Genomic DNA, 25,745 nt, shown 5'->3' on the forward strand with positions numbered 1-25,745 from the left:
TCTGACACGCAGATACACAGCAAGATGGAAAAAGTTGGAAGGCACAGTGAGCTGCTGTCACTCAATCAGTGGAAAAGCGTCACCTGTGCGGGGAAGGGCGGAGAGCTCTCGTCAGAATGGGAAAATAAAAACTATTGCCAGTGGCAAGGTGGCCCGATGTTATCTTAAATATGTAACAAGCTCCGACTTCAGGATCAAGCACACAGTGTGGTTAAAGTGTCTGCGGGGGAAATCTGTATTCTGGGAGAAAGTGCCATGCATCAAAGTGCTGCAGACTTGTTTTTGGAGGCTTACCTGGAACAAAGCTGCCCTGTACCACCTCCTTGTACGCCCACCATCCTTCGTGAATTTTCGGCGGATTGGGTTGTGCTGTTGGGGTGGGGGGGAAGAAAAAACAAAGGGAACAGGGACATTAATTACTTGGATCTGAAATTCAGACAAGAGGCAAAAACGCTGCCCTGCCGTGTTTGGGCGTTTTTTTTTTTTAACTGCCCTCGTTATTTCCAGACGCCCCGCTAACCTACTCACAGCAGGAGGCCTGGGCCAATAGAGTCTCCGGAGACGGCCTCGGAGCAAAGCACGCCTCCAATTGGATCTCAACCACTTGTTTTTGTCCAACTGCACACTCTCTACACACACACACACACACACACACACACACACACACACACACACACACACACACACACACACACACACACACACACACACACACACACACACACACACACACACAGGTCTGAAAAGGCTGAACAATTTGGGGTAAACATAATTGCAATTTTTCTGCCAGATATTGAGATTACGATTTGATTTGCAATTTCTTTCTTAAAAGTTTAGCTATATAAATATTTCCCTGTGTAACAGATAAAACAATGTCATGGAGCATTATAACATGAGACACCATCAAAACTGCTCTACATCTTATTCAGGGATGAGAACATAGATATGAACAGGCAGCATGGAATAAGCATGGAACATTGGGAAGTCAAACACAGAACATTTATCACAAAAGCTAAAGTTATAATAATAACTAGAACTGCAAGCAGTTATGACAGGGTCCAAGCCTCCTCGGTGCGAGTCGCCCCTGACGAGGGGGGAGCATGCGAAAGCGGAAACCCAAAAGGTGGGGAGGCAAACTTTGTAGCTCTCGGCAGGTCTGACGTGTGTGCAAATTTCCAGTGAGTTTTCCAGCATGCTAAGGCCCTCTAAAATGCAAGTGACACATCGGAATGATAATAATAATAATAATCTGTAAAAAAACAATAAAAATCACAGAAATATCAGTACTTTCCTGTAAACTGAAATGTGTGATCTGCCTCAGTTCAACAGCAGCATCTACATATTACACCTTCTACCGTCATGTTAAATAAAATTATACAAAATAAATGAAACATCCACTGAAAATAGGTCTGTGATCGAATTAACATTATTCCAGCATTTATCTTATGAAAAAACAGTAAATATAATAATAAAAAGAGGAATAAAAAATGTTAAACCAAATGTTAACACCAGACATTTAACTAAATATTCACATTCAATTGATCACCTTCACGATTAGCTAATCGCATTCTTTCAAATTGAAAACGATTCATGGCTCAGCCCTAATAGAACAGTTTACATATTCTGTAGTTCAACTCATGATACTATGCTGCACATGAATATTCATATGGCCTGAAGCTGTTTATCAAGCTTTGCCATATAGTTGTACAAAAACTACTAAAACACATCAGTGAGCCACACAGTTGCACCGGCTGACATGTTTCTTCATCACCAGGAACACACACACACACACACACACACACACACACACACACACACACACACACACACACACACACACACACACACACACACACACACACACACACACACACACACACACACACACACACACACACCCCTCCCTTGTGATGTGATGACTCCCGCGGCATTAGTATGGAAATGCATTCTGTCATGTTGTGTGCGAGCTGTGGAAGGAAGGCCCAGATGAGAGCAGGGTGCTACAGTATAATTGAGGTGACTGAGTAAAGGTCTCGGTTCAGAGAAAAGAGTTGTGACCGAGAATTACCCGCCGAGCCTTTGGGATATTGCTTTTTACACCTCAACTTTTTTTTCCCTTTGCTGTTCATTAACCGAACGCGCGGAGCGGGTCTTAATCGAGGGTCTGGAGGTCGCCCTGCTCGCTTGTCTTTAATGGAAGTTGAGGTGGCCCGAACAACTCTCCTCCCTCTCGGATCCCCATCCAAGCAGCCTCGCTGTATATCAGAGGGGTGGGCCGGCTGGACGTGGTCCAAGAAAAGGTTATTTTCTGGGAGGATAATCTCAGCTGCACCCGTTTAAAAAAAAAAAAAGGAGGGGAAACAGCAGTTGGCCTCCCGAAAAAAAAAAAAAGGACTGTTTGTCGAATTGTTTCTCAACATGATGAATCGTTTCTCCCAATTTTTGATGGTAAATGAACTTGAAGTGGGCCTAAATCAGTGCAGTGGCCAACCAAGCAGCAGCAGTGAGTGGGACTTTCAAACCCATTAGAGGGAGGCTGGCCCCCTGCCCAGCACTGAACCCTGACCAAACTGCAGCACAACATCATTTATTAAGTTTGTATATAGAGTCAATTTAAAAAAATAAAAATTAAATGGAAGGCAGCACGCTCTGCCATTACAGCTCCTTTCTAAATAAATTGTTTGCCTCTTTTGGATGAAAGAAAAGAATTAGTTTGATTAAAGAAGATTGGTTACATGTTAAAATTCACACTTTGGACACCATGGCACTGTCAATTTCATTGTGATGCTTTAGTGTGGTTATCATAACAAGGGATGATGGGAGCCTCTATCCCTCCGTGGTAGGATTATTAATAGTAAGGAATGTCCCGATCGGCTTTTTTGTCGCCCCGATCTGATCAGATCTTTAAAATGTTGAATATCTGATAAGCTTCTTTAAATGTGTGTAGTTTGATGAGCATACCACAATATTAGTAGAATAGGTAGCTCGGTGGTCTCGGTGGCTCAGGTAGCTTCATATATGTGGTGGAGCTTGCTGACCAGACCAGAAGTTAGCTAAATTAATTAATTAAATCTTTTTGAGTTTTTTTGTAGTCTGTAGTCTTTTGTAGTTTGAGTTTTTTATTTTTTTTTATTTTTTTTTTAGGGCTGCACAATACGAGGAAAAATATGCAATAACGTTGTTGAATATTGCAATAACCATATTACTAGCGATAAATTCTTCTCAGTTCTGCATTTCTGCTGCTTTTAGTATTCAGTAGCGACTCTAGAGTCCTAGTGAGAGAACCAAAGTGTCTCCCCTGTTCTTTCTGACTACGGTGGGAAATCTGCAGCAGGTAAAGTTAACCCTCTCCTTGATTTCATGTTGTTTATGGAGAAGGAGAACCAGGAAATGAGTCGGGGGAATGCAACGCTACCAAGCCACAGCTGAGAGTCGTGCATCGCCGCGACGTGTAGTTACATTTTTCGAGAGGTGCACGCACATCGCCTGGCATCGCTGCATTTCCCCCTACTCCTTTCCTGGTTCTCCTTCTCCATAAACAACGTGACGTTGCTGCTCCTCTCGGGCGCATCTCCTCAAGTCTGGAGGGGATTGCTGCAGCCATGGAGCGTGGGCCTCCAAACGCACCACCTGCTCCTGTTGTGCCTCTTCCTCCTCCCCCCACTCCATCTCCGTCCACTCGCTCCACCAGGAGCGCATCCCGGACCAGATTCCGCCGGAGTGTCCAATCCCACCGTAGTTCAACATCACGTCTCCTTAAGTCCTCTAATATTTCCTCATTTATGTCATCAACACATCCATGATTCATGAAAATGTTGGGACTTTTTGAGGACTGTACTGTAAAATGCCTCCTGTTCTATCCAAACACCTTTTCCTTGTAATTATGTATGGTTTGCAAAAATGGGAACTGCTGTGTCGTGTAGATGAGGGAAGCAAGGTGTATGCGCGTTGTTGCGCACGCTACATTATGGCCAAGCATGCGCCCCTAAAATAGCATCTGAATAACGCGCCACTGACTTTAGACTAGCGCCACTGACTTTAGACCAGGTTTTTCCTGGTCTGTGGCGGAATTGTTTTCTGAAACTGCAAAATAGCACCAGGGAACGTTTGCGCCTGAACACGCCTCCTATTTTCGCTGAACTACCCCCGGGTGCCAAATACATTCCCTAATTTACCGACATGCATCTGTGGAGGGAAAAGTCCGCTGTGCGTCGGGTGCAAAATAGGAATGATACATGCGTCGGTGTACAAAGGCAATTGTGCTGAGTGCAAGATAGGGCCCCTAGTGACAACAGCCATGAGCATTCAAAAAGGAGTCTCCCCCCACACCCAATCCATTGGGCTAGAGTGCTGTCAATCTGACAATTGTGATTTCCATTGGATCAGAGTACTGTCACTTGGCTGCCTGTTCTGCCAATCTTTCCAGCCTTTGTCACACGACCAATTAATTAATGATGACTATTCAAAATTCTGATACCATGGAACCAGCGCTGGAATTATTAAGTGGCTTACTGAGCCTATAGAAAATGTTTATTGTATTCAGATATACAATTGAAAACAAATGAAATTAATAATGAATGGGATGTTTTATTTAGCAGAATTACATTATGTTGTTCTATCCTATCCAACCCCCCCCGGGCCGACTATTGGTCCCCCCTGTACCCCCCACTTAAAAAATCCTACAATCTCCCCTGGGTGGTAGTGTGTGCGAGAGAGCCCTTGGGATTCTAGCTACTGTAAGTAATAACATAAAGGAGCTTTGGAGGCCGGTGGACTTGATCCTCTTACAAGCTACTGACAGCTGTACACATTCAGTTCTCCCACTACAATGGAGCCTATTACAGCACAGCAGCTGTCCCTGACAAAAAAACTAATAAAACACAATTTTTTGATTAATATGCCCACTCTCGCTGTTATTTTAGTCTAATTAGAGTGAACGTGAAACAATTTTATCACAATCACTTTTAGACAAATTGCTGCGGAGATACTACAATGACGAATTCTGTGGGGTAAATTGAACCTTTCACAATCCCTGTGGGAAAACCCGAGCTGTTGCAGCAGTCGAAGACCAGCACTAATTACAACAAAATATATTATGAGGGATATGAAATTGAAAATGTGAAAATATATCAATTACGCATTTTATGAAAGACGAAGCAAAATAGGAAAGAAAAATGAATGCAATTTGCAGTGTGACCAATAAAAAACAGAAGAGGACGTCTCTTTGATACCACTGTCATTCTTGGTCAAGATGTGATCTAAAGCTATGGAGTCTGGAGTGTGCCAGAAATTAGACTTTTCAAATGTGTCATAAATAATTCATTTCAATGAATAATATAATAATCAAATATTTCAGATAACTTCCCTAATTTGTCTTTCAATTATGAATTAGTAATTAAACATTAATATGAAATCCCAAAATATATTTTAAAGGGCGTACAAATCTTACTTTATGTCACTTAATGAAATGCATCTGCCGTGTATGTATATAGTATCTCACAACATGGCTTTCATTTATTTAAAGATGGGTAGGCAGTGTGCAACCTAAGGATTAAATAAAACCCCACCCTGTGCTCTGAGCAAGAATTTTAGAGCAATAGTTTATGAATCTATCATATAAATGCTAATTTAATTATACACACCCACACACACACACACACACATATGTCTATATATATATATATATATATACACACACACACACATATGTCTATATATATATATATATATATATATATATATATATATATATATATACACACACATATATATACACACATATGCATACACACATATGTGTATATACTGTATACCTATATATACATTAATATATATATACACACACACATACATATATACACACACATGTGTGTATATACTGTATATACATACAGGCATATACATATATATATATATACACATTAATATATATATACATACATACATATATTCAATTCAATATCAATTTAATTATAGATCAACAGGCTATATATAATCACTCCAGACAATATATAATCAACAGTGGTAGCCAATCACTTCCTGTGGCTCATCAGAAGAGAGCGAGTGAGAGAGAGAGAGAAAAAAGCACAAAGCAGAATAACAAGCTCTGTCCCATTTCTCACCATGTCTGGCTGTGGCCCCAAAACACACTTCCACTGACATCAGCAGAAAGGAAATGCCTCCGATCTATAAAGGGAAATGCAGACAAGATGCTACAGGACTTGAGATATGGGAAGGGGGGGGTATGATGGATCGCCATTTTCCATTTTTATTGAGTCCCAGAGCTGTTTGGATAGATGGTCTAGGCACAGTGCAATAAAGGTACGGCGTTTAAACTAAACTAAGTAGTGTGTGAGGTAGAAGATGAGAGGATGCTGCATACTGATAAGGGATACAAGTACTTTTCTTATTATGACCTTTCCTCTGGAAATGGAAGGCAATTAAAACAACTGAGAGTGCAATGTGCTACTAACAGCTACAAGCCAATTCATTTTGAGTCAAAGTGGGTCACATGAGGGGTGCAGGCCAGAGGTATGCAAGTCAATTTTGGAAACTTTGAAAGTGCATTAAATAGTCCTTAGCGGACTATGAACAACAAGAACGCCAAGTCACCTCCTTGTGCAGGAGAGATAGTTCTCAAAAGAAGAACAGAAAAGCTTCTTACAGTTTGAAATGAGCTGTGTGCACGAAGCTGCATGGAGTCGGTGAAGACACAACTGCTGCTGAACACACTTCAGTGCTGTTGGGATGGGACGTGTCCAGGGCTGGGTCCCAAATTCAATACTTTTTAGGCACAGACCGAATTGCCTTTAAAGTATCGAGTATTGAAAAAAGCCTCGTCACTTAATACCCAATTTCAATACCTAAGGAGCAAATCTCATCAGCGTCAGTGAGCCAATCAGCACGCAGCATGCTTCTACCAAGACCTAATAATGTCTGTGATTGGCTGTCTAACGTTACACGTCGTAGAGACACGCAGGAAAAACTCTACGTTACACCGAGACAGGGCTCACGTAGTAGGAGCTGGAACGTCAGTACAAACATTTGCGCCGTAATGTGTACTGTTGTAATTTCTTTTTTGTTTTATAAAATTGGTATCGAAGTCGGTATTGAAGATTTTTTGAACGATACCCATCCCTAGATGTGTCATTCTCAAAAGGGATCTTAGCCATCGATTGACCATCCATTATCTTTCTCCATCCTACATCCCCAGCGTTTTTACTTTCGCCTTTTTACTTCACCCTTTAGATTTTGTGTCAACTGTTAAAAAAAAGCCTATAATTGACACCAATAATAATGGTGCTTTTTCTCAGTAAAAAGGGATCACAAGCAGGTTTCCCTGTTTGTGATCCCTCATGTTTCTCCCTCCTGCTCTGTCTGTGAGTTGTGGGCGTGGCTAGTTTGCAGGCTGCGTCAGGTGAAGCTCCTTCCCTAATCATCCCCCAGCAGTACTTAAGGCCGACTCTGTGATCCACTTGTTGCCAGATTGCTCAGTCCGCTAGTGCGGTACAGTTGTAGCTCCTGGGTCAGTGTAACGCTTATCAGTTTCTAAGCACAAACGGACATTTGGAAAAACAGAAAAATAGGTTCCAATATCCAATTTTTCATTTGTTTTCCGCCTTCACAAATTAAAGAATTGGATCTTTTTTTTCAATTTTCTGTTTTTATTCAGAGGATCAGTAATTTAGAAACAATCAGTTGCAAGCACCTCTATCTGTGTTTTCTCCTGTTTCGGTCTGCCTTGATTGCTTGTGCTCATGTGTCCTGTTACCCCTGCCTGCCTGCCTGCCTGCCTGCCTGCCTGCCCGCCTGCTTCTCTCTGGATTCAAGGAAGTTTGCCACGTGTTGGAATTGTTTGTTGGACTCTGTAGGACGTCATTACCACACGGTCGACGCCACAAACAAGAGACACTGATTTCACTGGGCACGCTCCGGAGAGCGCACTGCACCCGCCACTCACTGGATCCCCAGGACACGACACCCCCTTGCCCCTTGCTCTGTTCACTGTATATATTCATCTTTATTAAATCACTTCAAAGTATTTCCTGTGTCACGGCTGCTTTTGGGTCCGACCTCCAGTGCCGTTCCATAACAGAGGGGATGCATCCCCCTTATGTTTTAGGAATGCCACTTGTTATTGTCTTGTGATGCTGGTTGACACTCGGCCTCGTTTACATGCACACAGAAACCAGGCTTCTAGCAGACGTCAGGTTAACGAGGAGGCTTCCATGCTCTGAAGTAACCTGGAAACTGTAATATAAAGATAAATTAGTCTCAATGCTTGAAACAAACATGCTTTATGATCCACGAATACAAACAAATATAATTTGCTTTTAAACTTCCCGTGCGTATACATGTGTTTGGAGTGTTCCACCAGTACTATGGGCGCTTTCACACCTGTAGTTCGGTGGACTCATTGCGATTCGGAGGTCAAGTTGCAGCATTGTTGCATTTTTCATTTGGTTGGGTTTGCTTTCATTTATCAAACGCGCCAAACACGTGTCACGCGAACGAGACGGTCGCTTGTTTATTGGACAGAATGTCTGAAACTCGCCAACACGTCTGCTCTCAGAAATAATGGAGCGACACCACATTTATAACGTCTCAGGTTTCCTGGTTCTGCTTTAGTGTTTCTAATATTTTAGAAGGCAAACAATGAGCAGCTAACAGACAGTGAGTGAATGACAGAGAGAGAGACATGATGATGTCACACATACTAATGATGTCACACATATAGGGTTGGACAATATATCGATATTATATCGATATCGTGATAGGAGACTAGATATCTTGTTAGACTTTGGATATCGTAACATCGTAATATGACATAAGTGTTGTCTTTTACTGGTTTGAAAGGCTGCATTACAGTAAAGTGATTTACTTTTCTGAACTTACCAGACTGTTCTAGCTGATGATTATTTATCTAAAATCTAAGTGTGAAGATATTTTGTTAAACACCAATTGTCAACCCTAGAATATCGCCGCAATATCGATATTGAGGTATTTGGTCAAGAATATGGTGATATCTGATTTTCTCCCTATCGCCCAGCCCTACACACAGACGACCAGCGATGTGTGCTCAGAACAGCTTATGGCTCTAAAAGTTCTGATTTATCAATTATCAAATCATAAAAAAGTCTGTAAATTGTGTACAAGGTTGAAATCGCAGGCTAGTAAATTATCTGTTCTTGGTTGACTTCCTGTATTTTGGTCTGATCGTGTTCTCACCTGAAGTGAACCGAACTCGAGTTCACTTGGAAGCGAACCGAGACCCCTGTTTTTCAAGCGGACCAGAGTTTGTTTGTTTGATCCGCACCAGAGTTGGGGTGAGCCTTCCCACCGCCCCAAACGAACCGGACTATCAGCTCCAGGGTTCGGTTTAAACGGACCAAACGATGTAGGGGTGAAAGCAACCTAACACACAGCATGCATATCGGAGCTTCTATTCTTTATTTTAGTGTCAGTGTCCCATTTTAGTCAGAGGACAGATTGATCTCATAAAGTGGCGTATTTTTGACACGCCAATTCGTATGCCATTTTGGCGTGTTATCAAGACGCATAATCGCTTTTTAACGTGTTTATCAACACAATTCGCCCGCCATTGATACATTATGAGTGAATTTTCGCTGTAGCGAGTAGTATAAAGGGACGTAAGTCCGCAGAGGGTGGTGGATGGGTAAAACACAGGACTTTCACCCAGGAGAGCCAGGATCGTGTCCCGTGTGTGCCTATTTTCAGCTGTTTTTTTTTTTAAGCCTTCCCCAATGTTTCTTTCCTAAACCCAACCGTTTATTGTTTTCCTAAGTTTATGTCATGTTTTTGTCGCTTTTTTGTGTTCCAAAAGCTTTTCCCAGTGTTGTTTTCCTAAACCCAACCTTTTTTTTTTTACACGCATGTGACGTTCTTGCGATAGTACGTCACGTTCTCGCAATAACACGCAACGTGGCGACGCCACATGGTGCGTATGTTTACATCCGCTGTATACAGCGTAGACATACACGTGGATAGCTCAAAATGCGTACAGATAACACGCCATTTGGCTTTAGGAAAGTGGCGTGTATGTTTACGCAAAGTCATGATGGCATGTTGCAGAGGGTATATTGGTTTGGACACACCCCTACTAGTGATGGTATCCCACTGCTCAGACGCCACACTGAGGACATTCCCTGTGTGAATCAGAATCAAAAAACTTCCAATAGTCCCCTCAGGGAAATTGCTATGTTGCAGTTGCTCAAAGTAAAGTAAGAGTAGGTTAAAAAGGATTATACAAATGCTATCAGAGTACAGTGTGAACATAAGCAGCAGCAGTGAACAAGAGGCTGAAACATGTCAGACTACAATCAGGCACATGTTACTAATAAATTATTGTATTGAGTAATAACTGCACATACTTGTCCAAGAATATTTACGTTATAGAGATGTGATACGGAAATGTGTGTTGGGTCAGGTGTGTAACAGTCAGAGGGAGGAGCTCTATAGTTTGATGGCCACAGGCAGGAAGGACCTGTGGCGCTCTGTGGTGCATCGTGGGTGTATACTGTACATCTATCACTGACGTGTTTGTTATGCACATGTTCTCCTGAAAGCTTTGTTATGAACCCAGTTGAGCATATGCATGGCCAAAAAAGCTCCTTTCTCCAGCAGGAATCTAACTGTGCTCGCCGAGCACACACAGCCTATAAAGTCCCGTCTGGACCAAAGATTCGCGACGAGATGAGTTGAAACTTGCAACCACTTGCAACGCGTCGGTCTGCAGCGTTCTGAAAGCTGCCAGTTCACACCAATGAGATGAGACAGTGTATCATCTCCATAGCGACGACTCTTTGTGCTTCCATCCTAACCTCCGATGTTTGTTTTTAGCTGGATATATTTGTTGCGTGTAAATATGAATGCGGATAACGTTAGTGATAGTGAGATGCTTGCTAAAGTTAGTATAGTGATGAATCGGCGAAATCACGTTTTATTTTTCTGATTCACGGCTTTGTCGTTAGCGCTCCCTCTCTTCAGTCATTCTCTAGCTCGCTCCACCGGACGTGCTCGCGGGCGCACGTACAGTTTGTAACAGAAATAAAAAGGATTCTGTGTCATTTTATTGTAGCTGACTTTACAAGATGACTTCTCTGTTGGCTGCTGAAACAGGTGACGTCCCTCATGTTCTAAAACCAGCCTCTGGAGACTCGGCCAGCCGAGTCGCAGCGACACCATCAGCTGGTTTCAGTCGAGCTGAGACGGGCCGGTTCAGACCACTGAAACTTTTCTCTGCAACTGTAATGGTACCAGGTCATTGGTTATGATCATCAGCCCTCACTTCACCACACGTGTGTTCAGTTTGAGCTGAACTTAGCTATAATGTGATCTTATCAATTGCTTAAATGTGAGCCTATTGAATTGCCCACAAAACAATGGTGAAGTAAATGAGAAAAATCCATTGCCTCCATTCTAAACTTGGAGACCCTTGTTAAAAACAGGGTTTATTGGTCAGCAGCTACAGTACAGTAAAGGTTTGCCAACACCATACATGTCTGGACTCTAAATATAGAAGCTCCAAGACAGGCCGGGCTCAGCAGATGACAATCTGCTCTTCTTCTCACTTCTTCCCAAACTCCACATTTTTAGACTGCGACTGGGCCGAGTGTCAATGTGTACTTTGTGTTCCTGTCAGCCTGTCACAATGTCAGCCCTCACAGAGACGTATACGGCTGTCTGTACTGTCAGCAGTTCTTGTCAGCTAACTCTAATTAAATGGTAGACGATGAATGGAAACTTTACAAGAACAGATAACAGATACACAAAAGTCTGGGCATGAGATGATTCACACTGGGAACTTTTCAAACGTCCTCATTGAGACAAAGCGATGTCTTTAGGCTACATTTACATTGCTCCGTTTTGGTTTAAAAAAACAAATATCTTTTGCTACGTTTGCACCTCTCGTTCCCCCCTGCTCTGGCATTTCAGAGACCTGTCTCCTTTGGTCCGTTTAAAACCCTGGAGCGAACAAACTCTGGTCCGCTTGAAAACGGGGGTCTCAGTTTGGATTCCAAGTCGGATAGTCCGGTTCGTTTGGGGCGGTGTGAAGGCTCATCCCCACTCTGGTGCGGATCAAACGAACAAACTCTGGTCCGCCTGAAAACGGGGGTCTCAGTTTGGATTCCAAGTGAACTTGAGTTCAGTTCACTTCAGGTGAGAACGCGATCCGACCCAAATACAGGAAGTCAACCAAAAACAGCATTTACTAGCCTGCTGATTTCAACCTTGCACACGGAATTTACGGAATTATGATTTAAGGAACGATAACTTTCAGATCCATAAGATCAAGAAACGGTTCCCAATTGAAATCTTTTCAAAAATGCCATTTCCGCTGGAATCATTTCTTCTTGGAATCTTTCGAAAAATTTGGTTTCAAATACGATCAATGGTTCCAAATTTAACACGCGCAAGTTTGGGTTTCCGTAGCGGCCGCCTTACCTCCAGGCGCTTGTTGTGTTGCAGCCATGGAGCACAGTAAGCGGCGCTCTGAAGTGTATACTTTAACCACGCCCACTTACTCAGGACACGCCCCCTTTCATAACTTTTGAAGCGTTTAAGGTACAGTCTTGTGTGAGGTATCATTGAACTGAGCAGAGAGTTCCGTTTTCATTGGTCATGGTTTGGCCCGCCCCCTATGCTTTAGCCACGCCCCCTTTCACAACTAATGAACTGTATGACATAGAGTCGTGTGTGAGGTATCATTGAACTCAGCAGAGAGTTCCCTTTTCGTTGGTGACGATTTGCGGTGTCTGAGTGCCGCACAAATGCAAGAAGCGGCATCCGCCAGTAACCCCGACGTGCAAGGAGGTGCAAGGGCCCATCCAAACCCTCCTTGGAACTTTTAGCTTACATGTTTTCTTAGTTATTGTAAATAGAGATGCACCAATTACAATTTTCTAGGCCGATTCAGATTTTTCATTGAGCTTGACCTGCCGATGCTGATTTTAGCCTATTCCGATTTCTTTTTTTTTCTAACCACTTTACAGCACACACAATTATTTATTTTCTATCTTTTCTTTAATAGAACATTTTACAGACAATTGATCGCTATAAAATAGAACTATATAAATTACTCCTGGTGTGGGAAATTCACACACATCTGAAGTGCAATGTTATGGAAAAAACATTTCCTTCTTTCCATATCTAATATCCAACAAAAAAAATAAAAAATATATACAACGTTAGCTACCGACCGTTACCTTGGAACAATCCAGCAAATAGACGGTACCCTAGAGTGCCGTTACCTGAAACAGATGATTTAACGTCACCGCTCATTTACAGTTTAGCAACAAAACTAAACGCTGAGGGAAGATTAGTACCTTTCTAATGTGCAGAATGTTTTGAGCAGAATGCATCCCCACTAACCTGGAAAGCGTTTTAAACAGTAGCGTTAATACAGCGTGTTTTATTTATTTTTATTTTTTTATACAGCGTCTCCTGCAGTGGGGCGGCAGAGGGACTGCAGCATTCGTTAACGTTAGCTTTTTGTCTCATCTGGGGTCTGAAACAGTAAATTCATCAAAGTCAGTGTGCCCAACGCTATTTTCCGATAAACTAAAGACTGTTCTCCTGAGATCAGTAGAGCAGACAGCTCTGCAGAGCCGTGTATAATTACGACTTTATGACATTTCAGAAACAGCTGACTGAGCGGCGGTGCGCCGCTGCTACATGCAGATAGCGGAAACCCTGAGTGTGCACGTGTGATGCTGATGTTTCGCGATATTAATCATTTGACCGGCATAAAATCGGCACATGTCAGACTGACCGGCGGGTCGTCAGCCAATTCCGGTCCCCAGTCGGTCAATCGGTGCATCTCTAATTGTAAATGTATCTTTCCTCCCTACACAGTATTATTCCTTTGTTCCTAATCATTCCCTTCCTTCCTTTTTACTTTCCTTCTTTTCTTACTTTTTCTTTTCTTCCTTATTTCCTTTGGGGTTCATTTTAACCATGTTTTTCTTTCCTTCCATCATGATTTCCTTCTGTCTTACCGTTTCTTTACAGTTCCTCTTCGCTTTCTTTCTCTCTGTCACTTATTACGCTTTCAATCTCTATTTCCTAGTTGCAGTAGATATCAGTAATATTACTTTTTTGTTTGTTCCTTCCTTCCCCATTTCATTACTTCTTCCCCTTTGTTTTGTCTTTTCCAAGTACTTTCCTTCATTTTGTCCATCCTTATTCTCTTCATCATTTTGTTTCCTTCTGTCTGTCTCTGTTTATTCCTTTCCTTCCTCACATCTTTCCTAATTATTTCCTTCACCCTTCCTTCCACCCCTCCTCCCTACCTTCCTTCTCTTCCCTTTGGTCTTTCTTTCTTCCTTTCCTTGTTGAACTCATCTGAAACCATGAAAACCCCACAACCAGATGAATGTCTTATGGCAGACAGTGACACTTAACTATACTCTTCTAACAGATTGCTTTGACTTGAGTAAGTGACTTGGGTCTGGTCTCTGCCACTTGACAAATACTACTTAAATGATTTTACAGAGCCAGCCAAACCAAATTAATAGTACTTGTACCACTGAGACAAAGCCAGAACCACTTGAGACCCCCATCATTCATTCACCATTCATCTCGCTGTCCCAAACAATGCAGAGTTTTGCTGTGGTGTCGTTTTGAAACGAGAAGGATCCTCTAAATCCGTATGACGGATGTGGTTGGCCACAGCCTCTCACTGACCTGAATCCTATTCAGCACAGCAGCAGCCCATTTCATCCTCATACTTGGGAGTCTGGCTGCCAGCCCCCGCCAACCTCCCATAAAGCCAAAAGAGACAGACTCTGTAAATAAACAGTTCATTTTCATATGATATTCAAACTCTTCCATTAATATTCATTGAAGGGCACAAGCAATCCTGAAGCCCAACCATGCAAAAAGAGAGGGGGGAGGGAGGTAGTGACAGGGAGTGGGACCGGTACAGGACCGGCACAGATAGAGAAAGAGAGGGGGGGAGAGAAGAAGAAAGACGGATTGGAAAAGACACAGAGACAAAACAGTGTGGTGACGTGGCTCCAGAAATGAAATGACCTTGCCAACAGCTGTGCTTACTGACTTATGAGACAATTATCTCTCCTATTGGTGCCTCTCTTTAATAGCGCCAGCTGTGCGTGTGTGTGTGTGTGGGTGGGTGGGTGTGTGTGTGCATGTGTGTCACAAAGTGAAAGATCTGGGCCCTGAAGACTCAATCAAACCAAACCAATTGGTTTGCTATCTAAAATGCAGTGGGCGTCAGGCTGCCCCGGTGCTACTATGTCTTCCTGTGCTGGCTCAGGAGGCACCAGCCTCTCAGTCAAACCCAAACATCACAACCTCAAGAAATCATTGCCATGCATAATGTCTAAAAAAAACGAGAGTCAGAGCTGAGATGGCAGTTACCGATAGTCTGCTAAGACGTTTGTAAGGTAGTTAAGAGATAACATCGACTGTATGGAAAAATCAATGAGTAAATTGAATTTCAGATCTGGCTCGGGCTAGCCATGGCTATCTCCCTAACTGGCTTTCACTTGATATAGCTCTCCTGTTTTAGCTGTCTGGTTGGCGGTTTCTCTTCAACGGAGTGTTATCTACAGTAGATCAGTGATGGAGTACTCGCGTCCTGGACTCGGACTCGAGTCCGACTCGGGTCTCCATTCTCTGGACTCGAGTCCAACTCGAGAATCTATTCTCTGGACTTGACTTGGACTTGCGGACTGATGACTTGTACTTGGACTCCAGGATATAAAAAATCGGACTTGAGCATTCAGACGTTGGATGAAGTTTCTGACTAAATAGGTTATAAAAATTTGATACGAGATGTTACACTTTTCCTGTTTCGGGCTCCAAGACCATCCAGGGCTGATGTTCTTTTGGGGGTAACACCCTTTACTTCACCGACAGTATTAACAAAAGATGAAGCCACCGTGTCTTGAGAAGCTTCTTGTTTATTTGTTAACTGTTAACTGACTTTACATCGTCTTTGGGATCTCGTTTCTCTTGCTTTTTCCTCACAGCCACACATACGCTTCTCAGTCGGACACCGCTACCGCTCGCTCTCCTCGCTTGACACACTCACTGACGTCACTCACTTAACGCTGCATTCTCACTCTTACTTTTACTACTCTCGTAACAAAGGAATTGATATTGATATATGCAACTGTAGTGCATGATTCGCGGGCTCCCTACTACATGTTCACATTTGGAAAATGCAGAGATATGCGCCCCGGATCGTGAAGTTCGCCTACACGGATTTTACATCCAATGCTGGAAAGAGCACCGCTAAATGTTGTTTGCAATCGTGACAGTGGTGTCATTTTTGTTTAATGTAGACCCTCTTTTATTAGTATATCAGCTTTAAAGGTGCCAGAGTGGAGCAATGTAGGCAGTCTTGGAATTCAACGCAGACTCAACCTCGATGACTCGAACACTGGGGACTCGAGACTCGACAGTTGGTGACTCGACTACAACACTGCAGTAGATCACTCAATTCTTTGAGATAGACTTCACAAGCAGGTTGGCCTCTAACTGGTTTGAATCATATCTTACTGACAGAAAAGTTTATGTTACCATGGAGGAATGCTCATAAAATCGATTGTGGTGTTCCTCAAGGTTTGATTTTAGGTCCACCTCTTTTTAATATGTACTACATGTTGTCACTTTGACACGTCATCAGCTCTATTCGCACGGGACTGGTATAACCTGGGGACCCCTAGTAATTTTCAATAAAAAACGAGGCCGTCTGTGATCTTAATCCTGTACCAATCTGCCATGTCTGTAATTTGTCAAGTAACTGCAAATTACCTAACATATTTAGCAAAACACAGAGGTTGTGTGATATTAATAGTCCTGTGGGAATCAACATCTCCGGGATTCGGGGTCGTTTTGGCTGTGTTGGCAATTATAAATTAAAGTTTTGGCAGAGCCTTGACATATGCGGGTGATAATGTCAGTAAATCTGAGTAAAATACAGTGTGCCGCACGAAACAGACGCCAGGGGGTAATTTTAAAACACATGGAGTCCCCTGGTAATATTACTTCCATGCAAATAGGACTTTAGGCTGATATGTTATCCGGTGAAGCAAAGGTCAAAAGTCCAATTATGATTTTAACTCATTTTTGATCCAATATGTGGTTACAATGTTTTGGCTTTGAATGGCAGGTTAGGTGAAACGATGAAACCTGTCCTGCAAGATCTCTTGCAGCTACAAAGATAAAAACCTTTGGGAGATGTTTGTTGGTGCTAAGAACTTAGGTGTTTCTGGCTTACACGTCCTAGAATCAGCTGCAGTCTTATTGTATTCACTGCAGAAAACAACTGGTGCGGCAAAGGGAAAGCATCATCCATTGATTTTTTTTTTTTTTATTAATTCAGATTTGAAGCCCCATTATTACCTCTCAACAACACACATACTCCTAGCTCCATAACATTATTCTCCTGAGCTGTTACCTGTAGAGGACTGTAGCCCCAAGAGAATCGGTTGGTCTCAGTTCCTCAGATAACAAGACACAGCCTTGGTTAGGATGGACGGTCAGGATTGACTGTGACTGTATTACATTAGCGCAAACAGCTTGTATCCATTTCTGTGCTGCATTGATTGCTGTGAAGGAACAAAGATGATTGAATCTGGTATAATGAAGTAGTTATTTTATGGTATGTTTCTTCAGTGAACTGCAGTAGAATCATGAATTCACCTTCTACAGTTTCACAAGGATCTGATGTTTGTCCATATAGGATTATAAAGTAAAGTTTAGATACGTTTTGTGCGTATACAGTAGTGACTGTTAGCGACACATCCAGGGCGTGTCTGCCCTGTATCATAACCGGATTATACCACATTTTCACATTAGGCTGCTGCAAATTGAAGTATAGTTAAAGCCACTATGGGTAGGGTTGAAATGTCTGACTTTGGCACCACTGGTAGTATCATAAATACACTGTGGCAGAAAGCAATGCACATTCCTCATGGGGAAGTTCCGTTTTTTTCTACAAACAAAAAAATACAATCAGAATAATTTAACTACACTATAATGCTTCACACTTTAGCCTCAACAGCAAGCCACTCATTTTGTCATCAAAACAACGTCTCTAAAGTTCCTGTTTTGGCAAACAAGTCTACAACTCAAAGATATCCTATTTACAATGCTTTCTTTTTTTTTCATTTACAAAGCAAATTCTCACATGGAATCTTTGCTTGTGAATGATTAAACAAATAATCACCTATCCATATTTATTCCAGAACCCTTTTACTTTGCACTTTTCCACTATTGTCTTTTGCCATTGTATTTTTCCTGTGCATTATTTTAATCCATCCTCCAATAAAATTCTTTACCCACAGCAACCTTGCACACCGAGTCTGACTCGTTTTATTATCCTATTTGTGGCGAAAACTCGCAATACGAGACAGTCGTTTAGCTGCCTGATGAACAACCACTGCCGTCTTAGCTTTCGTACATCCTTTGTTTTGTGATCAGTACCATCAGTGACCATCCCTGATTCCAAGCTGCTCTGCAATCACCTGCCGCGATATATCTTTGTATTCTGTGTATTCTTTACTTTGATAAGCTGATTCGCGTCACAACAAAGCTGTGAATCACAAATAAAATCAATATTTTCTAATTTCTTTCACAGCAGTTACACTGTAGCGTGAACACACCCACGCCTCCACAGAACACATCGCGGTGGGTTTTTACGTGCTTCAGTGTTTGGCTTGCTCCCGGTTTCTCTCGTCTGCCGTGAGGAGCTGCTGTTCTCTGAGTGTGCGTCGGTATCAAACGCCGAGAGGAGTGACAAAGCAGCGGTACGACAACAGCTGGGGAGTTACACACACACACACACAGGGCCCAAAGGCTCTATGCCGACACCCAAAAACGTCATCTGTCAGCACTACTACAGATTAGACATTATAGACACCACCACTGACTATCCCCGTAACAATTTGGCCACACTTAAGCATATTGACCATACACAGTCTAGTGTTAATTTCGTCAGACGAGACGAGACTAAATATGTTCGTCGACAACCTTTTTTTCCATGACTAAGACGAGACGATGACGAGACTGCGCCAATGTCCAAAAACGCTGACTAAGACTAAATTAACATGCATTATTGTTGACGAAAAAAGACGAGACATGTTTGGCATAAAATAAAAACTAAGATAAAATCTCTCTTCATTTTCGTCTACAATCGTCTACTTTTTCATCATGAGATAGAATATTCAGCTGTTACTGAGACCCGGTGCTACGGCACCGACAGGTGCCCTAACGACCGTTATCTACCGGACCGAATAGCCTGCGCTTCTCTCTGATGCTCCTAATCGGACGTTAGAGTCAACCGAAACATCGCTGCACGGGGCGCTAGTTAACACTACACTTGGCAGCAGGTAACGTTAGCCTACCGTTAGCTAGCAGTTGGATTTAACACAGTTAAAATGCTGACAGCTAAACGGTGTAAAGGTTTGTCTCTATTTCCAACATGAGACGTACGACAGTCTGCAGCTGCCGTTGTCTGAAAAACAACACATGTTGCGTTCACTTGAAATACGCCTCGCCAGTTTCGTGCTGCATTTATTTTATTGTAAAATATCCTTTCCTCATGCAGTTGTTTTTTTCGTTAAGGAAGAGGCTCAATATTTATATAACATATATATATAGCATTTATTTATTTTTATAACTATTTGTCTGAAATGGTTATCAGAAATAATTTATTTAAAAAAAGACTAAAATGTTTTGACTAAAACTTGACTAAAATGGCGAGACTTTTAGTCGACTAAAACTTGACTAAGATACCTTGAGTTCTCTTTTGACTAAAACTAGACTAAAATGATGAGACTTTTAGTCGACTAAAACTTGACTAACAAAAATTTTTGGCACAAGACTAAGACTAAATTAAAAATAGGTGACAAAATGAACACTAACACAGTCCAGCCATATACTAGCTTTTGACCTAGTCTCATTTCCACCTGAAGTTGGATTTAAACTGCTGATTTTACTTCTTCCGACATGCGTTGTGCAGACAGTTCTGAAACTTATTTTGAAGATAAGATGGCTTACAGAGGGATATGTTTGGGGTTGTGTTTGCTTTGACTGACAGCTCTCTAAGAGAGGGCTCCCATCTCTCTTTGCCCAAGTTTGCTGGCTCCAAAACAAACACTGACAAGACGGCAGCAGTGGGAAACTGAAATCCGGGCTTCAACATGTCTCCTCAGAGACCTGAGTGATGCTCCAGACGCCATCTTTGTTTTTCTACATATTCCCAAGCCTCACTGACAATATATTTTCAGGTCAATAACAGAGGAAGGCAGGCATGAACACAGACTGACAATCATTATTTAAATGTTAAGAGTGTGCAATGCATATTGCAGCATTAACGTCGCAATAACAAAAACTATCTTTCTCCTGAGCCCAAACTGTATCACTGAAATCAGATAGGATAAACAAACGCCACGAATCAACAGAGTGGTGCCACTCACACTGAATCTTTCTCTGAACACACTCTGTTAGCCCACTTCATCCACTCTGTCCCACTTCTCATCTCTAAAACTTTGACGCTAGTTTTTCCTCCAGTCAGTGCCAAAAAAAAAAAATACACATTTGGTTTGTTGTTAAAGTTTGAGAAACGAGAGGTGAAAGCAGAGAAAGGGAAGCGTTCTTCAATAATTGAGTGGGCGTATAGAAGGGGAGTACGTCTGTCGTCTCTGACCTCAGGTCCTATTGAGCTAAAAGCCATCAAACCCTTTGTACCTGCACCAGTGACAAGACAGTGTACTTACCACAGTGTGTAACAGCTCCGCTACAGTCTGCTCAGTCTAAGCACACATACAGAGAGCCAAGAATAGCTACCAACAGAGTCTACTGCAGTGCCCTCACAGTTAACCAAACTCAGGCATTATTCATCACATAACAGGGACACAGTGCAACTTTAAACACTTTTTTTTTTTTTTTTTACATACAAGTTAAAAACCTAGGGGTTATCTTTGATTCTGATCTTAGCATGGAGCCACACATCAGGAATATAACAAAACCAGCCTTTTATGATTTAAGAACATTGCCAGAGTGTGTCCATTCCAACACAGAGACATTAATATGTGCTTTTATTACCTGTAGCATGACTATTGTAATGCCTTACTTTCTAGTCTTCCTGAGCAAAAATATTGCTTAATTACAATTATTACAAAACTCAGCTGCACGGGTGCTGACGAGGACTAGAAAGAGAGCCCACATCACACCCATTTTAAGGTCTCACCGACAGTATAATAATAACCAAAACACACCATTTAACGCTCAGTCGTTTCTGTGAAATACTTTGAACGAGTACGTTGTCCCGCTCACAGTTGAGTAAGTGATCCTTAATGTGGCCCAGGACACATATGCGTACACACTGCTGGGGTTACAATCTTGGAATGCACCTACGCTCCAAACACAGAAAAACAGGAGATGTTTCTGTTCTTTTCATTTTGCCAACGTTGCATGAAGTATAAGCCTCGGTTTCCTTCTTCTTTTCAAATATCATTTACATTTCAGCGAAAATCCACAAAGGAAAGCCGTGCTGCATTAGCTACTAACACTTTCTGTTGATACTGTTACCTGTCAGACAACAAACACCTGGATTACTTTTTATATTGAAGAAAAGTCTAAATTTGATGATGTTATGATATCAGTTTGGTGTCTTTTGAGTAGTAAGCTGCTTCTTGGTGGTCACCAAAGTTAGCAGGGCCGGCTTCAGAACGCGAAACAGAACGGCTGGGTGAGTCAGTTTAACACAGCACAAACTACTCTAGACGTAGGAAAGATATTAACTCATCCAGGCAAGTTTAGTCTTATTCTCAATGCAACACGTAGGGAAAAGCAGACAGGGGGATTAATGTTACCGGCTATGCTAGCCCTTTAGTAGCTGTGCTCCTTTGTATTACAAGCCCAGGTTAGCTTAGCCTTGTAACAATGATTATGATTATTGTTATGCCTTTTTCTATATCATTTTCATTAGGATTTCTGGACGTTTATCTCCATCGGAAGAGACATTCAGTACATACACTCACCTAAAAGATTATTAGGAACACCCTACTAAGTACCGTGTTTGACCCCCTTTTGCCTTCAGAACTGCCTTAATTCTTTGTGGCATTGATTCAACAAGGTGCTGGAAGCATTCTTTAGAAATGTTGGCCCATATTGAGAGGATAGCATCTTGCAGTTGATGGAGATTTGTGGGATGCATATCAAGGGCACGAAGCTCCCGTTCCACCACATCCCAAAGATGTTCTATTGGGTTGAGATCTGGTGACTGTGGAGACCATTTTAGTACAGTGAACTCATTGGCATGTTCAAGAAACCAATTTGAAATGATTCGAGCTTTGTGACATGATGCATTATCCTGGTGGAAGTAGCCATCAGAGGATGGGTACATGGTGGTCATAAAGGGATGGACATGGTCAGAAACAATGCTCAGGAAGGCTGTGGCATTTAAAAGATCCCCAATTGGTATTAAGGGGCTTAAAGTGTGCCAAAAAACATCCCCCACACTATTACACCACCACCAACAGCCTGCACAGTGGTAACAAGGCATGACGGATCCATGTTCTCATTCTGTTTACGCCAAATTCTGACTCTACCATCTGAATGTCTCGACAGAAATCGAGACTCAACAGACCAGGCAACATTTTTACAGTCTTCAACTGTCCAATTTTGCTGAGCTTGTGCAAATTGTAGCCTCATTTTCCTATTTTTAGTGGAGATGAGTGGTACCAGCTGGTGTAGCCCATCCGCCTCAAGGTTGTGCGTGTTGTGGCTTCACAAATGCTTTGCTGCATACCTCGGTTGAAACGAGTGGTTATTTGAGTCAAAGTTCAAACTTCTATCAGCTGGAATCACTCGGCCCATTCTCCTCTGACCTCTAGCATCAACAAGGCATTTTTGCCCCCCAGGACTGCTGCATACCGGATGTTTTTCTTTTTTCAGACCATTCTTTGTAAATCCTAGAAATGGTTGTGCGTGAAAATCCCAGTAACTGAGCAGATTGTGAAATACTCAGACGGGCCCGTCTGGCACCACCAACCATGCCACGCTCAAAGTTGCTTAGATCACCTTTCTTTCCCATTCTGACATTCAGTTTGGAGTTCAGGAGATTGTCTAGACCTGGACCACACCCCTAAATGCATTGAAGCACCGGCCATATGATTGGTTGATTAGATAATTGCATTAACGAGAAATCTTACAGGTGTTCCTAATAATCCTTTAGGTGAGTGTATACATGCAGTTTAAAAAAGGCAATGAGGCAATACCCTGATTTCTCAAACGTCAGGTAAACACCTTACCCCAGTTAAAATCGGAGTTCTCATAACCCGGTTAACAGAGGTAAAGAACTCCTTCAGTAACCGGGTTGTTACTCCATGTATACACCTTAAAACGGGCTATGAACGGTTTAAGCGTCTGCGCATGCTTCAACTGTCCCTCAACCAGACATACTCACCATACAACAAAACAGCATTAAACCAATCAGCGGTCCATCTGTTTTACTCCTTGCCGAGGTAGCAGCAGACATCGGAAGATGGCTGAACCGACTGTCCATCTCCGGGTCTGTCAACGCTGTGTCTCGGCAAAAAAGTGGAGGCACCGAGCAGCCCCTGGCTAACGTTAATTAATGTTAGTTAGCTAGCTAACAAAGTTAGCTTGCTAATTCCACCAGACACTGGTTACAGATGAGCCGAACAAGTTATCATTCATCTGGCGGGAACACTGTGCTTTCCTACGCTGAGATAATGTGTAAAGTAAACATTAAGTTGTTAAATTTGACTAATTTAGTGATCGGTCTGTATAATTTTGTGTAAGCGTTGTGGGTTGGCAGAGCGCCACCTACTGTACCGGAGGTAGAGTTACTCCTGTCATTCTCCCCATTCTTCCCTGCTCATGTATACGGGGAGAACTTGCATAACCTGGTTATTCACTTACCGCTGTAAGACCATACCCCGGTTCCTGCTGTGCATGGAAACGCGAATGGCACAAATTGATCCACTTGGGTAAAAACTTTAAATATAGCTTAACCTAAACCATCTATTTAACTCCATGTACACCACATACACTGAACATGTGACAATATCAGCTTTTTTTCAGATTGAAGAATTGACCAAACACGGTATCTCCGCTGTGTGTTGGCAGATTGTGTAAACACCAACGTAGATTATTCCAGAAGAACTGGTGACATGGCAAAAAAAAAAAAAAACAGCTACAGCTACTGTCACAGAAAGAGAAGGAAGGGGGAGTACAGCCTGGATAAACAGCAGCTCTCTGTATCAACCGCCCACTTACTGTAGAACACACTCCCTCACTCTCCCTCCCTTCCACACACACACACACACACTTACTTCCTGCAGCAGGACACACATCTGCACAGGATTATCAGATTAGCAGCTGGAGATTTTCCCTGTGTGTGACGGAGAGTGAATTGGGGCACTTGGATGGCGCTGTTGTATGTTTCTGATCGGTGGCCATGAAACCTCACTGTCCACCTGCAGTACGATGCTTCCATATAACCGCTGACACCACAGCCACCGCCTTCCTTCCCTCTTCCCGTCCCCGCTGTCTCTGCCAGTCCCCATCACTGATTTACTCATTTTGTACTCGCGCACGCACGCACGCAAGCACGTACGCACGCACACACGCACACACACACACACACGCACACAGTAAATTACAGCTGGCGTGGAGGTCGTCTCACTCCAACTGGCTGATAGACTTCAGCTTCCTGAGCGACGGCTGCTTGGAGACAGGCAAGGTGGTCACTCTCGCTCTCACAGACACACACAGACATGTATAATACTATATACTTGTAAGGACTTCTTATTGACATCATTAAATCTTGAATCCTAAAAATTAACACTAAACCCAAATCATTCCCTCAAGTGGTAAATCAATGCATTCTCATGAACAGATTCGTATGATGGGTTCCGCCATCCATTCGGACCCCCACTCCGACATTGACGTCTAATTGTCAGAGTGGCGGCACTTCCATTCTTTTCAAACGTCCCACCACTTCGTCAATTTTTGTTTCCATTAGGGTTAGGGGTTAGGGAATAGCAGCATGTCGGAATAGAAGCATGTCGGAGTGGCGGCATGTCGGACTGGCAGCATGTAACCTGTGAGTCACCGTGAGCATTGAGCCGACAAAAGGGGACTGTCCTGCGGCGGCGCCGGTTAAGTTTAGACACCAAAATGACGACTAGAAAAAAAGATTGCGGTTTGGGTTAAGAAAGCGGTCTCCTTAAGTCGTCCTCCCGGGACATGAACACCCGTTTCCTGGGTGAAAGTCTTGTGTTTTCCCCTTGACTTTTTTCCAGGACACAAATGCCGCTCGAAAGCCCTGTGTTTAAGGACCCAAACATCCACCCCAACCTCCCTATGTAGATCTTCGCGCTCTTATAAAGCGGCAGTCATTATGATGCATACAGTAATGAATACGTGGAATACATACGAATTACAGTGCATTATGTTTTGTAGCTACATACGAATGCTTCATGAGAACAGCCTGGCTAAATTCAAACACTTCCAGCCTCCTTACTGAGACACTTTGCTGCACTCTACCTCCACCTGTTCTTCTGAGAAGGGGACGTCATTAGCACGACAAGAAGAGGTGGGTGTTCCCTTCGGGCGAGGCGTTCCGAAACCCCCATCTATATCTCTCTGGCTTAAGGATGTCAAGTTCTTTCTTAAATGAGAAAAGATAAGCTTACCAGTGAAAGGCTGTTCCAATACAT

The 25,745-nt window shown here is 42.6% G+C and overlaps 1 protein-coding gene across 2 annotated transcripts in view; it reads right to left on the reverse strand.

Moving 5' to 3' along the window:
• The window catches only part of ca10a (carbonic anhydrase Xa), a 323,190-nt gene that overhangs the window by 262,799 nt on the left and 34,646 nt on the right, over positions 1-25,745 (reverse strand). For both annotated transcript variants that reach the window (XM_039788744.1, XM_039788745.1), the window contains one exon: positions 295-369. In XM_039788744.1, the coding sequence (XP_039644678.1) occupies positions 295-369 (75 nt within the window). The remainder of the gene's footprint in view (positions 1-294; positions 370-25,745) is intronic.

The sequence above is a fragment of the Perca fluviatilis genome, chromosome 21, assembly GCF_010015445.1.
Source record: "Perca fluviatilis chromosome 21, GENO_Pfluv_1.0, whole genome shotgun sequence".
NCBI lineage: Eukaryota > Metazoa > Chordata > Actinopteri > Perciformes > Percidae > Perca > Perca fluviatilis.